This window comes from Pseudophryne corroboree, chromosome 7 (genome assembly GCF_028390025.1).
Source record: "Pseudophryne corroboree isolate aPseCor3 chromosome 7, aPseCor3.hap2, whole genome shotgun sequence".
Taxonomy (NCBI): Eukaryota; Metazoa; Chordata; class Amphibia; order Anura; family Myobatrachidae; genus Pseudophryne; species Pseudophryne corroboree.
The window spans coordinates 12,677,848-12,694,127 of NC_086450.1; the positions used below are offsets into that span (position 1 = coordinate 12,677,848).

Consider the following 16,280-nt stretch of genomic DNA (forward strand, 5'->3'; position numbering starts at 1 on the left):
TCTGGCATGCGCCGGTGCACTGCGGCGCCGGAGCATGCGCAGTTCAGACCTGATCGGCTGCTGTGCGAATACGCACAGCAGCGATCAGGTCTGAATTGGACCCAAAGCCCAGATGCTGATGCTGATGACGCAGACTGTGAAATATAGTAGTAATCTGTAGCTGGAAGTTAGTACATAATAGTCATGATCAAATAGGTTCCAAATGCTGGTTCCAGTAAAAGTGGTGCGTTCCTTTGTGATACAATGGATGTAAGTGTCTCTGTTCGAGAGCCGGCGTCCCAACCCTCCAGGTACAGTACTCTCCCCCCCAGGTGTACGATGGTGCCGTTCTCGGCACTGGCGTCTAACTCCGAGGTCCCAGCCAATGGTGTTATCCGTTTTGTTGCTGCGCCTCTGTATAGTCTGTCCCTCCTTGCTGTCCTGTCTAGGATCCCTGCTTCCACGGCGTGTATGGAAATGTACACCCGCAGCGGGGACCTGTGGGACCACCGGGTGCTGCCGTGACTTCCGGGTTCCCAAGTCTCACAAGACTTTCGGGTTCCTGTTGGCTTCAGCAGCGCTGCCCGACCGCTCAGGAGACTTGTTGGTACTGGTAAAAATGTTTGTGCCGAGTGTGTGCCTCCCCCAACGCGTTTCACCCCTTAGGGCTTTTTCAAGGATGATTATGGATTCAGTTAGGCTGCTTATATCAGTCCTGTTGGCCAATGAGATGTCAGTGGGTGTGGCTCTATTGGTGATTGGCAGTAATTGATTGACATCTCAGTGACAGTGCCCACCACCTGTGGAAGATCTACAGCTTTACCCCCTTCAACAAGTCTCCTTGCCCCTTGGGGGGGTTAGGTTTAGGCTACTGGCGGAGGGTTAGGGTTAGGCTGCGAGGTGGGGGGGTTAAGGATTAGGTGGTGGTAAGGGAGGTTAGGATTAGACCCCACCGGGGAGGGTTAGGCTGCGGGGTGGGAGGGTTAGGTTTAGGCTACGCAAAGGTAGGGTTAGGGATAGGGGGAATAGAGGTGAAGCGTTAACATACTTACCTGAGCTCTGTCGGGATTCTAACCATCGAGGTGCTGCGTCCGGTATTCTGGCTGCCGGTATATCAGCTCCAACCCCTGCCAGACCATCAGTTCTGCACCAAGACGTATCCTTACAGACAATTCCAGTCTTACCTGCATCTGTGAATCGGGGGCCATGCATTACAGTTTTTTCTATGCCACATCCCAAATCACGCGCACAGTACGACCCACCAGCCAAAGCTGGAGCCAATCAGATTCAGATCAGATTCCCCGTGCAGCGCTCCTCCGGTTATTATTGCCTCAGCTTTAGTTACTGCTTTTCTGAGACTGAAATAATAAATCCTAATTAATAAGTGTTGGACACAATAGAGCAAAACCATTTACAGCCCGCTCGGAGAAATGCAGAGCGTTTAAAAGGAGCTGACACCCAACTAATAAAATCCGATACACAAACTATAACACATCTCCGCCTGTTCCATATCTCTGCAGCTTCCTAATGACTTACAATGTGTTTGGTGTTGTTATAGTATTTCCATGGCTTCTATAACTTCAATAAACAGTGGAAATATACATCATTTACAGCAGACGCGTATAGGGTAAAAGTCACGCCCTAACCCCTGACCGGGGCGCTGCGCCATTTTCCGGGTATGCAGCATAGGCGAGTATAACATATGGGCACAGACGGTGTACACCCCTGCACCCAGGGGCCCCGCCGTCCATCGCACACGCAGGGTCCATTATAAATGCGCCACTTGTGTGCGGTAAGAATAACTAGGTGTGGACAACAGGAGAGCCCAGTGTACAGTACATTGGTCTGTGACAGGTCATTAAATAACATTTATGAGTGTAATACAATAATGAATCCCTGTCTATAACCGGTCCGTAACGTGGCTCTTTTTTTATTAGGATGTAATTAAGTTCTCCAAGTTGAAGCATGGACTGAGTATAAAGAATAAAAAGGTTTTAAACTATATGAATTGGGATGCCGCTGCTTTTACCCCAATGGGAGAACATTGCAGTAGAAGCCAGAGAGACCGCCATGGCACGTGCTCCACAATACGGACAGAAAATGACCATTTCAAGGCGCAAAACAGACAGACGCTAAAACATATGAGACACTTATGTGAGTCTATCAAGGCCGCTTCCGGTCACAAAGATAAACAAAAAACGGGAAGCGTCCATTGTCCGGGAGATGATGGGATGAGGCCGGAGAAATGCAGCTGGACAATGGAAGATGGGATAGAGAGTCCTTCAGCACTTCCACCCATGAGGACGGAAGAAGGGCACCTACAGGAGCTCATAGACAAACTGAAAGACGCATTGTCTCTGCAGATAAAGCCAGGTATTGTACAGCGCCGCCTCGTCCTGGCACTGTGTAATTATGTCTTTGTAGTCTCATACACTGTTTCTCAGGCGGTTCTCTCAGGTTGCAATCCATTTGTGACACAGCTCTTTGTACAATAATGGGGGTCATTCCGAGTTGTTCGCTCGTTGCAGATTTTCGCTATGCTGCGATTAGTTGCATATTGCGCATGCGCAAGGCACGCAGGGCGCATGCGCTTAGTTATTTAACACAAAACTTAGCTGTTTTGCTGTGGCTTCTGCGGCGCTTTTCAGTCGCACTGGTGTTCGGTAAATGATTGACAGAAAAGGGGCGTTTCTGGGCGGCAACTCAGCGTTTTCACGGCGTTTGCAAAAAAACGCAGGCGTGTCAGGGAAAAACGCGGGAGTGTCTGGAGAAACGGGGGAGTGGCTGGCCGAATGCAGGGCGTGTTTGTGACGTCAAACCAGGAACTAAATGGACTGAGCTGATCGCAATCTGTGAGTAGGTCTGGAGCTACTCAGAAACTGCAAGGAATTATTTAGTAGCAATTCTGCTAATCTTTCGTTCGCTATTCTGCTAAGCTAAGATACACTCCCAGAGGGCGGCGGCCTAGCATGTGCAATGCTGCTAAAAGCAGCTAGCGAGCAAACAACTCGGAATGACCCCCAATGATCAACTGACTGGCTTTATAACCTTACTCAGGCCGGCCGTCCGATTCGGATCTGGCAACGCAGACCCTGGACCTGCCACATCATCAAAACAGGGGGCGACATGCCTCCGTTTTGAAAAACGGTGCCTCGTGCCCCCTTCCCCCCCAAACACCAAAGCATGTCAATCATGTGTCGGCTGACAGGGGGCTCCGAGCGACATTGCAAGACTTGTACTGCACATGCACAGACCCCCAAACATTGCATTTGTATGCAAACCATCGGGTTTATGTACAAATCTAAATTAGATCCAAAGTCACCAAAACAGTCTGTAAAACTATCCATACAGTGCAAAAGAAACATACAACAATATTCAGGCACTTCCAGGCCTTTCGCATTCTGTCCATGATTGGTGTTCATCCGAAACATATGGGGCAAAAATGGGATGTATGGCAAAGTAGCAAGGTGGATACCATTGCTCACTAATAGGATCCTGAAGGCTCTCCTCCATCATTTCAAAGCTGCCCAAGTGTTTGGTAATAATGGTCCATGGACAGGTCCATTAAAAGTGGAACCTTTTGGTTGCCGTGGACCCTGTTCTGCTCCATTCCCAGTAATCACCCGGTATCGGTGCATAAGTATGGGTGCCGTAGTGTCATGGTGTGCCCACGCTACTCATCATGCGGGTGACGGGGCTGATTTACGTCCAATCAATAATGGCGAATTACTGTAGGTTCAAGAGCACGAGTGCACATTTTGTGAAACAGTTCTTAATTTTTCTCTTACCTCCTAGAGGATGCTGGGGACTCCGTAAGGACCATGGGGTATAGACTAGTGATGAGCGGATTCGGTTTTACTCGGTTTTACTCGGTTTTACTCGGTTCTCAAAACGGCATCTTATTGGCTCACGGATGTCACGTGTTTTGGATAGCCAATAAGATGCCGTTTTGAGAACCGAGTAAAACCGAGTAAAACCGAACCTCGCTCATCACTAGTATAGACGGGCTCCGCAGGAGACATGGGCACTCTTAGGCCAGTATTTACTAAAAATCCGAGTTTTGCCGATTTGTGTTTTTTTTTCTAAGTCCCAATCCGGGAATTCACTAAGCTGAAAACTCGGCAGTGTCTGGTCTATTTGTAATGGTTTGATTGGCAAAGTTCTGAAATACGAATGAATAGACCATCGGTCAAACGCGGCTGTTATTTCATACAATACGGGTATTCACTATTCTTTCGTATTTGGGTGTTAGTCTCTGAGTGCTCAAGTGCGGGTCTATTTTTTTGCGATTCGTTAAAAAAAAGCAGGGGAAAAATAGACCTGCTTTTTCCAGTCGAGTTTGGATAACCATGCATGGATCAGTGAGATGTGTGCATGGTTATCTATGGGAAAGGGTGTGTTTAGTGTCAAAAGTGAAAAAAAAATTGCGTGGGGTCCCCCCTCATAAGCACAACCAGCCTCGGGCTCTTTGAGCCGGTCCTGGTTGACAAAATATGGGAACAAAATTGACAGGGGTTCCCCCATATTTCATCAACCAGCACCGGGCTCTGCGCCTGGTCCTGGTTCCAAAAATATGGGGGACAAAAAGCGTAGGGTCCCCCGTATTTTTGAAACCAGCACCGGGCTCCACTAGCCAGGTACATAATGCCACAGCCGGGGGACACTTTTATAGTGGTCCCTGCGGCCCTGGCATTACATACCCAACTAGTCACCCCTGGCCGGGGTACCCTGGAGGAGTGGGAACCCCTTAAATCAAGGGGTCTCCCCCCTCCAGCCACCCAAGGGCCAGGGGTGAAGCCCGAGGCTGTCCCCCCCATCCAAGGGCGGCGGATGGGGGGCTGATAGCCAAGTGTAAAAAAAATGTGAATATTGTTTTTAGTAGCAGTACTACAAGTCCCAGCAAGCCTCCCCCGCAAGCTGGTACTTGGAGAACCACAAGTACCAGCATGCGGTAGAAAACCTGGGCCGCTGGTACCTGTAGTACTACTACCAAAAAAATACCCCAAAAAAAACAGGACACACACACCGTGAAAGTATAAGTTTATTACATACATGCACACCTCCATACATACATACTTACCTATGTTCCCACGAGGCTCGGTCCTCTTCTCCATGTAGAATCCTTGGGGGACCTGTGAAAAAAATTATACTCACATAATCCAGTGTAGATTCTGTGCTTTGTATAATCCACATACTTGGCAAAACAAAAAAACGGAAACCCGACCATGCACTGAAAGGGGTCCCATGTTTACACATGGGACCCCTTTCCCCGACTGCCAGGACCCCCCCTGACTCCTGTCAAAGAGGGTCCCTTCAGCCAATCAGGGAGCGCCACGTCGTGGCACTCTCCTGATTGGCTGTGTGCTCCTGTAGTGTCTGTGAGGCAGCACACGGCAGAGATACAATGTAGCGCCTATGCGCTCCATTGTATCCAATGGTGGGAACTTTGCGGTCAGCGGTGAGGTTACTTTCGGTCAACCGCTGACCGCAAAGTTCCCACCATTGGATACAATGGAGCGCATAGGCGCTACATTGTATCTGTGCCGTGTGCTGCCTGACACACACTACAGGAGCACACAGCCAATCAGGAGAGTGCCACGACGTGGCGCTCCCTGATTGGCTGAAGGGACCCTCTTTGACAGGAGTCAGGGGGGGTCCTGGCAGTCGGGGAAAGGGGTCACATGTGTAAACATGGGGCCCCTTTCAGTGCGTGGTCGGGTTTCCGTTTTTTTGTTTTGCCAAGTACGTGGATAATACAAAGAATACAAGATTCCCTGTGTCGAAGTCAGAAAAATGTCTCTATGCACGTTGCCATATTTGCACCGCACACTGGTCCGCGCTGCGCGTGCGTGCGCTCTCCCGTGGAGGCGCATACCCGCAATAGCGTGCACTCACAGGCGCGGTATGCGTATTTACGGTAGAGTTTACGTAGTCGTAGCGTGCGACTCATTCGTTACATATTTTCACAATTAATGTAGTTTATAGATTATGGTCCCTTTGATAGATTCTGAAAGTTTGGTTAATATAGAATGTCCCTGAACGGAGGAATCCCTCTTTGTATTGTGCGAAGGGTCTAACAGGAGTCAGACAGTGGTGTTTGGTACCTATCGGAAGAGTATTTAAATAGCAATATTCCGGTGTTGGTTTGGAGCAGATTAATTGCTCGTGCGAATAGTTATGGACATAAGAAGTTATGTCCATTTATTTATTATTATTTGTCCTTACTTAGTCATGCATCTGAACAGTTGGAGACAGGCATCAGTAGGTCTCAAATGTCTCTTTGACCTCAGAGATCCCCCAAACAATAGTTTGCATGTTAAGAGGGCCTCATATCTACACATGCATAAGGTAAACACAGGAATAGTAATTGAAGATCAATTGTACTCCAAATCAGTATCTTTCCCGCAGACGGAGTACAATAGTCTTTAATTACACTGAGCTTTTGAGACTCAATGAGGAGGGTCAACACCTGTGTTTACAAATGGGGCTGGATTTGTATACAGGAGAATGAGGGCTGAGATGTCATTGTCTCAACTGAAAGTGGACATCATGAATATAGAACAGAACCCAGACAGGATTCTGTTTTGTATTCGCCAAACAATACCCCCTCCAGAAGACAGGAATGTGTTAGTTATCACCCATTGTTTTGCATAACCAGGGCCACTGATATGAATCAACTTGTGACCTTTGTTATAATGCGAAGCCGAGTTCCTGCGTCCAATGGACAGTGAGACTGTAGGGACCAATAGATTGCATTGTGTGAGTAGCATAAAAGACGGGCCTGTGACATCCAGCCTTTACTTCTCTTCAAACTGTTATCATTGCTGATAATCGGGAAGCTGGCTGTCCAGAGGCGCTTGCGATCGTTACCCTTTGTGCGTAAGTTTCTCTCCGTAATCATTGTCTTTCTGTGAGCCAATTCCTCTCTCTCTCTCTCCATCTCTCTCTCTCTTCTTTACTCTTATATCTCTCATAGTATTATAGCATTGTATTGTATAGCATTCAGGTTAGTATAGTATTGTCTTTTTGTATTTATTGTTTAGATCTGTGGTTAGGAAGTCTCTGTTATATTGTAGTGTATCATATGTACTGTTATCCCCTTTTACAAGTATATTAGACATAATACAGTTAATAGGCCTTGGAACCTAAACCAGTATCTGTGTATTTTCTATAGTGATAAGTGTTCACTTGAGCGTCGGTGACGCTCAAGCAGCTTTGTAGATAGTCAGGTTACACAAGGTTGCACTTACACCCTGTACTCACATTAAGGTATTCAGTGTATTTCATTGGTATAAGGTTTTAACATAAAGGTATAGTGTTGTAAGCGTCTGCATCGCTGGTGACCTCCTCGTGGTCTCGAGCGTATGCTACGCTACAGCGAATCATTCCCCTAGACATAACCAATAACGTGTCCTGTGATCACTGGGCCGTGAGCGAACGTGACGCTTGAGCGTCTCGCCTACGGCTGAGCGATCGCTACGCAGATAGCGTACCATTACGGTACTTCTTAAGTAAACAGCGTACAGTGTTCTTAGCTTCATAAAGGGTTGTTTATACGACAAAGGAATTTAGCATTGTCAATTGGGGACTCGTCCTATACTTCTCACATCTGCACTAGGTAGATCAGCAGACATTATCCCCCAGCAAAGGGTGGGAGATTGTCTCATAGTGCTGGCGGGATAAGCGTCTGCTTCGCTTAGATAAAGAGTGCTGAAGGAACCCGGTAACCGGAAGTAAGAACAAAACGCTTGTGTCTTTTTAAAACTGTTTATTTTTCTTTTGTCTTGCGTACGCATACATACCTGCATTTCTTTTCACTTGTGTATTTCATTTTTCGTATATCACTATTCCTGTTTGCCAAATTTTATAGTTGATAGAAAAGTGCTAAAAGGAGATTTGCTGTTATTTAATAGTAGAGGTAATAGTTAAAGTATAGAACAACACACGGTTTGTCTGAAGATACAAGGCAGTCAGTGTGGATTGCGGTAGATGATCAGGGATCACCTACATTGATAAATAAATATATTGTGTTACGGTGGATCCTTTGCATTGCGTACACGTGTCGCTAACAAAGACTAGCGTACGCAATCCAAAAGGCAGACGCACGCAGCGTTCATTACGCAACGTAGCGTCCGGTTACGCCCACGTAGCTCAAGTTGTGATAAAGTGAAGTAACGCAAAGGCGATAATTAACGCACAGCGGTAGATAACGCGACGCGGTAAATAACGCAAATCTATTTTTAGAAAATCTGAAATTTAGTTTAACAGATCCTGCTCCTAATTGGTAACACTCTTGGCCTGAAGACAATTTCTGCGCAGAAATAGACATAGAAACAAAGTGTACATGTGTTGAGTGAGTGTGTTTATACAATTTAAAAGGTGGAACCAAAAGGAAAAGCCGAGTACTCGTCGAGGGACATACGTGTAAGTGACATATACGGTGGCTAGGGAGGCATCTCTGGTTAAATAATATTTGAGCATTAGAGTATAGCGGACCATAAGGTAACAAGACCAGGAGGTCATAAGGTAACAAGACCAGGAGGTCATAAGGTAACAAGACCAGGAGGTCATAAGGTAACAGACCAGGAGGTCATAAGGTAACAGGTAAAATAGACAAAGAGGTCCGCTATAAAAGTACAGTGGCACAACGCCTGGGGTGTTGGTGCAGAACCCATATAGGCCATACAAGCTCTCGCTGAAGGAATCGCGGCCGGAAACATCGATTCCATTGATCTTTCAGTACATGACAAGTAGTGCTCGTGTACTGAACGATTGGACCGCACGTAATTGTGTGCAGTAGTTAGTAATCTGACCTAATACCATCAGAGTAAAGTGGTCACAAACGCTATTTGTACATTCTGACGTGATTTGTGTAATTTTTTATTTTTTGGGAAGGGAAGTTCGCTGGTCACTCAGGAACTATCCAACAACCGATACTTGCTGGGGAAAGCGCCCCAGTAAATAAAGGTTCACAGGGGCCCTAGGTTGGGTACAGCAGCTCTGGCTACAGTGATTGCAGCACAGGCCAACGTGGGCGAGAAGTAAGTGGGGTACTTGATAAACCACCACCGCCGGCCTGCCCAAGGACATCTTGGTTTGTTTGTAAGGGTTCGCTGAAAGCCTTGATATTCAAGGAGGAATAGGCAACGCCTGCAGATTATGGGGGCCATTTGTTCAGGTAGGGGGCGATCAACCTCGGTTCGGGTTGATTCAGAGAACCGATCCATCGGGTCGGCACGATATGTGATGTGTAAGAAATATGGAAATCACGCTGAAGTTTTATGTGATGAATGGGAGAGAATGACTGTACAAGACAGGGACAAATTCCCAAGAATAGGTAGCTTCAGTCCAGTAGTGTTACAAAATTTAAGGAGGAGGATAAGTCTCGTTGAACCAACGAAGAGACAAAATAAACATTATGAATATTTACAGTTATGGCAACAGGAAAGTGAATTACAAAAAGAGTCTATTGACTTTTCTGACTCTTATCTTGAGGGGAGAGACATGGCAGCAGGAGAGGAGTTGATTGCGGAGAGAAAAGCACAAAAGTGGAACAATAAAAACGCTCTTAGCAACTGTAATATAGATTATAAGAATAAGTGTAATAAATGTAACTATGATTATTGTAATACTGTTGAATGTACAACTATTAACCTGTGCAAGTTGCCCCCCATGTCAAACCTCCCTCAGGAATACAAACAAGACAGTGAGCCCAGAACGATGTCAGCACCTCTTCCAGCAACCATCACAAAAGCCATCCAGGTGGACACGACCAAATTGGTAAAGGCAATAATCGAACCCCCTAACGGAGGGTCAGGTGAGGTCGTGTCCACAGGTACGTACAATGTTTCATATCACGCACAAACAGAGGTACCCCATATTGTAAGACCAACACAAGATGATGTAACTGAGCTCGATCTGGCCAGGGTGATCTCAGTCCCCAATGGGAAGACTGACGATCAGGGAATCATTCCCGTCAAGGACAGTGCAATGCGCTGTCTCTTGTCCCGGACCGAATTGAGATCAATTATGTCCGAATTTCCTGATCCTGGGAAAAATCTAGCCAAATGCCAAAGGTTTATTAAAGAACTAGGAAACGCCACAGAACCCACCAACAAAGAGTGGCGGACAGTGCTGAGGGCATGTTTGCCCTCCAGGGTTGACCCTGAAAAATTAATTGCTGATTGTAAATTAAACATGGAGGTACCCTGTATGGAGGAACACAATCAGGAATGTATTAGGCAGATTAACCGACAGTTAGGAATATATTTCCCAACCACTGTCAAGTGGAGTGAAATTTTCTCCATAAGGCAAAACGAAAAGGAAAATGTTTCTAATTATTTCAATCGAGCACTGCAAATAATGGCTAGGAACACTGGGATCGCAGACATCAAGACAAATGCACAACATAAAGGAATAGCGATTAAGGTATTAATGAATGGTTTAAAGGATGAATTAAAAACAAGGGTACAGACCACCAACCCAAACTGGAGAGAGATCTCGGTGGCCGCACTAAGAGAGGCCGTCATTAATCATGATCAGAATAGCACCAGGTACAGAGAGTCACTAAAAGATAAGTTAATGGCAGCAAATATTCAGGCCCAAACCACAAGACCACCCCAACAAAAGCCACACACCCCTGCGAGAAATCCAGATATGAAAGTCTGTTACAGTTGTCATAAAAAGGGACACATTGCAAGAGATTGTAGGTCAAGAGAAAAACAACACCATAATCATAAAAACCAAAGAATCAGGGAAGTACAGGGGAAACGATTGATGATGATGAACATCCGAGCGTTTGAGGAGGCATCAAATCAACCAAAACCCCAGGCCATTGGCACATGGAGGAACTTAAGGATTTGTGATCTGTGCAAAAGAGAAGGGCATTATGCCAGTAACTGCAACAGCCCACATAAAATCAGACCCCCTAGACATGAAAATGAGCAAAAGTTATGACACACCAAATTACAAGCAGGGATCATATAGGAAGAATTTTGGGCCACACCCATAATATATAGTTAGGAAAGGTGATCATTAGGACTGATGGTAAGCCTGAGGTAACGGTTAGTAAATTGGGAGGTCATTCACTGAAGACACAGGAATGACCAGGTTAAACGTTGTAAATGTATTTGTGAAAAATGTTTTTTCTTTCTCTCTCTATCCCCATCTCTGACGATTATTGGTAAGAATTCAAACATTGCATATTCGCTTGGTCCTTGCAGAAGTCTACCAAACCCCAGCACGACCTATCCACCACAATGTATTCTGGCCAGATACAGACAGTGGAATAATGCAAGTGCTGGTGGGGAGGGACTGCTCAAGGAAACCATTAGACACGTAGATACGACAGCCTAATAGTCTGACAATGTTTTCTTAATGTTGACAACGTTTAAAAATGCTTTGTTTCTCTTCTCTTATTGGTGGTTATTGTCGGGTTATGTAATGTATATATGCACATGAATTGTTCTCTATCTCTTTTGTTTTTTATTTTCTCTCTCTCCTCACTCATGTTTCCATGATTTAAAGATGGTATGTCACCCCTAAGTGTTAACCAATGGTAATGCCAGATTTTTGCTCCACACAGAAAGATCGCTAGTTAGGAAGAAAGATTACATCACCAGAAGGTTCATTCGGAAGACTGAAGAGACAGCACCTTTTGAGAGGACAGCAGAACAAAAAGAACAACAAAACGAGAGAACTTATTATCGTAACGAGTTCTCTCCCCCTCAAACTGATTTTCTTATACCCCCTTTACAAATTTCTTCTTTTCTCCTCCTGTAAGATGGACTTGCCCCAAGAGACTGTGACATGGATTTTCCCGTTAACCATGATGTTGACCAGAGCAGTCTGTTTCGGTGAGAGTACCAGTGAGGTCGAGAAAGGATCCAGAAAGGTCCTGATGACTGAGACGGAGGTGTAAATTTCCAATAGCAACCCAATCACCAAGCAAAGGCGAGTACCGGGCACGATCTAACAACCATGTTATTTGTAAACAACTGTGAAGGAATGTTAGTTCAAAAAGAAAGTTGTATCTGTAGGCTCTGTAACAAAGAAATGCCAATCCAGTTTTAATATCCATATGGACCGGCATCCATTGAGTGACTATCACTCCTTAGTGGGTAATGTGTTAAATAAGACCGATTGTTGGGTATGCTCTCAAGTACCTCAGGGACACAGCAAATCAGGGCTAGTACCATTTCCTTTAACGTTAGGGGAGGTACTTGAGCTAAGTGGTGGGAGACCGGTGGACCGGAGGTTTAATATCTCCAGCCCTCCTAGTTTGAAGCTCCACCAATACCATGTGGATAGGTCCCTCATATGTTTTAACATCTCCAATCCCAGAAAACCGGGAAATTGGGAAGTGTCATGGAGCAACCTTACCATGACCTTTTCACACAGAGCAGATAGAATGCCTACAGATACAGAGCTGGTACGCCACATAGCCAGTAGAGGAAAATCTTTTCGGTATCGATATACCTTAGGAAATAGGATTACTAGAGTTGGAGAGGTATCACCAGGATACTGTGCACATGTCATACAAACTGATACGTGCATTAGGCAGATGGAAGAATTAGGGTCAGGAGATTTCACCTGGAAGGTTTGTAACATGGTCATGTCCTTCTCCGTCCCTTATGTTCTCCCCGATGACGCATATTTCATATGCGGGAGAAAGGCGTACAAGTGGCTAGCCCCAAACTCTGAAGGATTGTGTTATATTGGAAAAGTATTGCCTGAAGTGATGACTGTTACACATGACAAAATGAAGGACATACACCGTGGTGCCCAAGCTCCTTATACTCACACTCACTACGAGCACCGGGTTAAAAGACAACTGTCAGAAAGGTTAGAGCATCCGGCCTCTGATCTTATCCATGAATCCACCGGGATTCAGGTTCTGGTAGCGTTAGATTTCACTCGTACCGCTCGAGGAGTGATGAATTATAAATACATTTCCGCACTCGCCAATTTGTTAGATAATATCACTGAAATGTATGATGACACGTTTAGATACACTGGAAGAGAACTTCAAGCTTACAAAACAGAACTAGTTCAGCATAGGATGGTTCTTAATTACCTTACAGCAGTAACAGGCGGATATTGTGTTACATTGGCAACACAGTACGGCATAAAGTGTTGCACGTATATCACAAATAGCACCGAGGATCCGGTAGAGGTCATAGACCAAAAGATGGATGATATTCTGCAATTAAAGTGGGAATTTCGTCGAAAACACAATCTCACCCTTGCTGCTGTAGGTAATGAGCTGACTGGTTGGGTGTCATGGTTGAACCCGCGAAATTGGTTCTCCGGTTTGGGAGACTGGGCTCAAGGAGTCATAATGGATGTTGGAAAGTTTCTACTATGTATCTTGGGTGTCATTATATCGATTGGATTGATATTTAGATGCGGGCAGGCTTTAATGAGGTGCAAACAAAGTACAAAAGTGATGAGCTTGAGGAGTGAGGAAACTGTAATTAACCTGGATTTGATTTATGACCCAATGATAGAAACCAGAATGTGATGAAAAATGCGATTATGCGGTCCGTTTCTTTCACCTGTTTTTCTGCTTTTCTCCAAGATACAAAGACCCCTTGGACGAGGAAGTTGACGAGACGGTATACAGACAAGACAACAGACAAGACCAAAGATGCAGCTTTTGACCACTTGAGAAATGGACACTTGATGAACTTTGCCATGGATCCCCAGTTTCCCTAGTACTTTTGAACTCACGCTAGCCCAACATTTTTTTGTAAATCTGATGGCTCAGACAAAGCTATTTGCTCATGCCTAAGGAGCAATACAGCGCAAAGAAGACGACTCTCAACAGATACCGAACACAACCTCAACGACAGATGTACATTTCCCTGACATAGAATATCATTGCATTCTCCATAAGTGTTCTTTATCTTCATCTCTACAACCCTCAGGTAATAACACACATAGACGATAGGGAATACAGGCACAGATATCAGCAACCACATACCTCCCCCATTCATGTATCATCAATTAAAATGTGCATCCCCATTTTGTTACAACCACAGCCGAAATGAGCTCGGTAGAGTTTGACAGCCCATCCACAGACCCTTAGTACGGGATAAGAAGGAATTCAAATGTATACTTCGCAATACCTCGAAGCTTGATTTACCACACGTACGGCACGATGATACATGACCCCCCAAACATGGACTCATACACACATGCTTCTACTTTCTCACTAGGTCATACCCTTTTCACACCTACTCCTCTCTTCTTCCTTACCCCACCATGGAAATCAATTAACCCCTGACTTACATTTTTCTCCTTAAATGTTTTGTGGCAGTTATTATTGACTGCCAAAGGGTGGACTGTCGAAGTCAGAAAAATTTCTCTATGCACGTTGCCATATTTGCACCGCACACTGGTCCGCGCTGCGCGTGCGTGCGCTCTCCCGTGGAGGCGCATACCCGCAATAGCGTGCACTCACAGGCGCGGTATGCGTATTTACGGTAGAGTTTACGTAGTCGTAGCGTGCGACTCATTCGTTACATATTTTCACAATTAATGTAGTTTATAGATTATGGTCCCTTTGATAGATTCTGAAAGTTTGGTTAATATAGAATGTCCCTGAACGGAGGAATCCCTCTTTGTATTGTGCGAAGGGTCTAACAGGAGTCAGACAGTGGTGTTTGGTACCTATCGGAAGAGTATTTAAATAGCAATATTCCGGTGTTGGTTTGGAGCAGATTAATTGCTCGTGCGAATAGTTATGGACATAAGAAGTTATGTCCATTTATTTATTATTATTTGTCCTTACTTAGTCATGCATCTGAACAGTTGGAGACAGGTATCAGTAGGTCTCAAATGTCTCTTTGACCTCAGAGATCCCCCAAACAATAGTTTGCATGTTAAGAGGGCCTCATATCTACACATGCATAAGGTAAACACAGGAATAGTAATTGAAGATCAATTGTACTCCAAATCAGTATCTTTCCCGCAGACGGAGTACAATAGTCTTTAATTACACTGAGCTTTTGAGACTCAATGAGGAGGGTCAACACCTGTGTTTACAAATGGGGCTGGATTTGTATACAGGAGAATGAGGGCTGAGATGTCATTGTCTCAACTGAAAGTGGACATCATGAATATAGAACAGAACCCAGACAGGATTCTGTTTTGTATTCGCCAAACAATACCCCCTCCAGAAGACAGGAATGTGTTAGTTATCACCCATTGTTTTGCATAACCAGGGCCACTGATATGAATCAACTTGTGACCTTTGTTATAATGCGAAGCCGAGTTCCTGCGTCCAATGGACAGTGAGACTGTAGGGACCAATAGATTGCATTGTGTGAGTAGCATAAAAGACGGGCCTGTGACATCCAGCCTTTACTTCTCTTCAAACTGTTATCATTGCTGATAATCGGGAAGCTGGCTGTCCAGAGGCGCTTGCGATCGTTACCCTTTGTGCGTAAGTTTCTCTCCGTAATCATTGTCTTTCTGTGAGCCAATTCCTCTCTCTCTCTCTCTCTCCATCTCTCTCTCTCTTCTTTACTCTTATATCTCTCATAGTATTATAGCATTGTATTGTATAGCATTCAGGTTAGTATAGTATTGTCTTTTTGTATTTATTGTTTAGATCTGTGGTTAGGAAGTCTCTGTTATATTGTAGTGTATCATATGTACTGTTATCCCCTTTTACAAGTATATTAGACATAATACAGTTAATAGGCCTTGGAACCTAAACCAGTATCTGTGTATTTTCTATAGTGATAAGTGTTCACTTGAGCGTCGGTGACGCTCAAGCAGCTTTGTAGATAGTCAGGTTACACAAGGTTGCACTTACACCCTGTACTCACATTAAGGTATTCAGTGTATTTCATTGGTATAAGGTTTTAACATAAAGGTATAGTGTTGTAAGCGTCTGCATCGCTGGTGACCTCCTCGTGGTCTCGAGCGTATGCTACGCTACAGCGAATCATTCCCCTAGACATAACCAATAACGTGTCCTGTGATCACTGGGCCGTGAGCGAACGTGACGCTTGAGCGTCTCGCCTACGGCTGAGCGATCGCTACGCAGATAGCGTACCATTACGGTACTTCTTAAGTAAACAGCGTACAGTGTTCTTAGCTTCATAAAGGGTTGTTTATACGACAAAGGAATTTAGCATTGTCACCTGGATTATGTGAGTATAATTTTTTTCACAGGTACCCCAAGGATTCTACATGGAGAAGAGGACCGAGCCTCGTGGGAACATAGGTAAGTATGTATGTATGGAGGTGTGCATGTATGTAATAAACTTATACTTTCACGGTGTGTGTGT

General features: G+C 44.9%; 1 protein-coding gene across 1 annotated transcript in view; it reads left to right on the forward strand.

Moving 5' to 3' along the window:
• The window catches only part of LOC134944120 (uncharacterized), a 70,445-nt gene that overhangs the window by 35,757 nt on the left and 18,408 nt on the right, over positions 1–16,280 (forward strand). Inside the window, exon 6 of the mRNA XM_063932694.1 lies at positions 1,917–2,352. Coding sequence (XP_063788764.1) covers positions 1,917–2,352 — 436 coding nt within the window. The remainder of the gene's footprint in view (positions 1–1,916; positions 2,353–16,280) is intronic.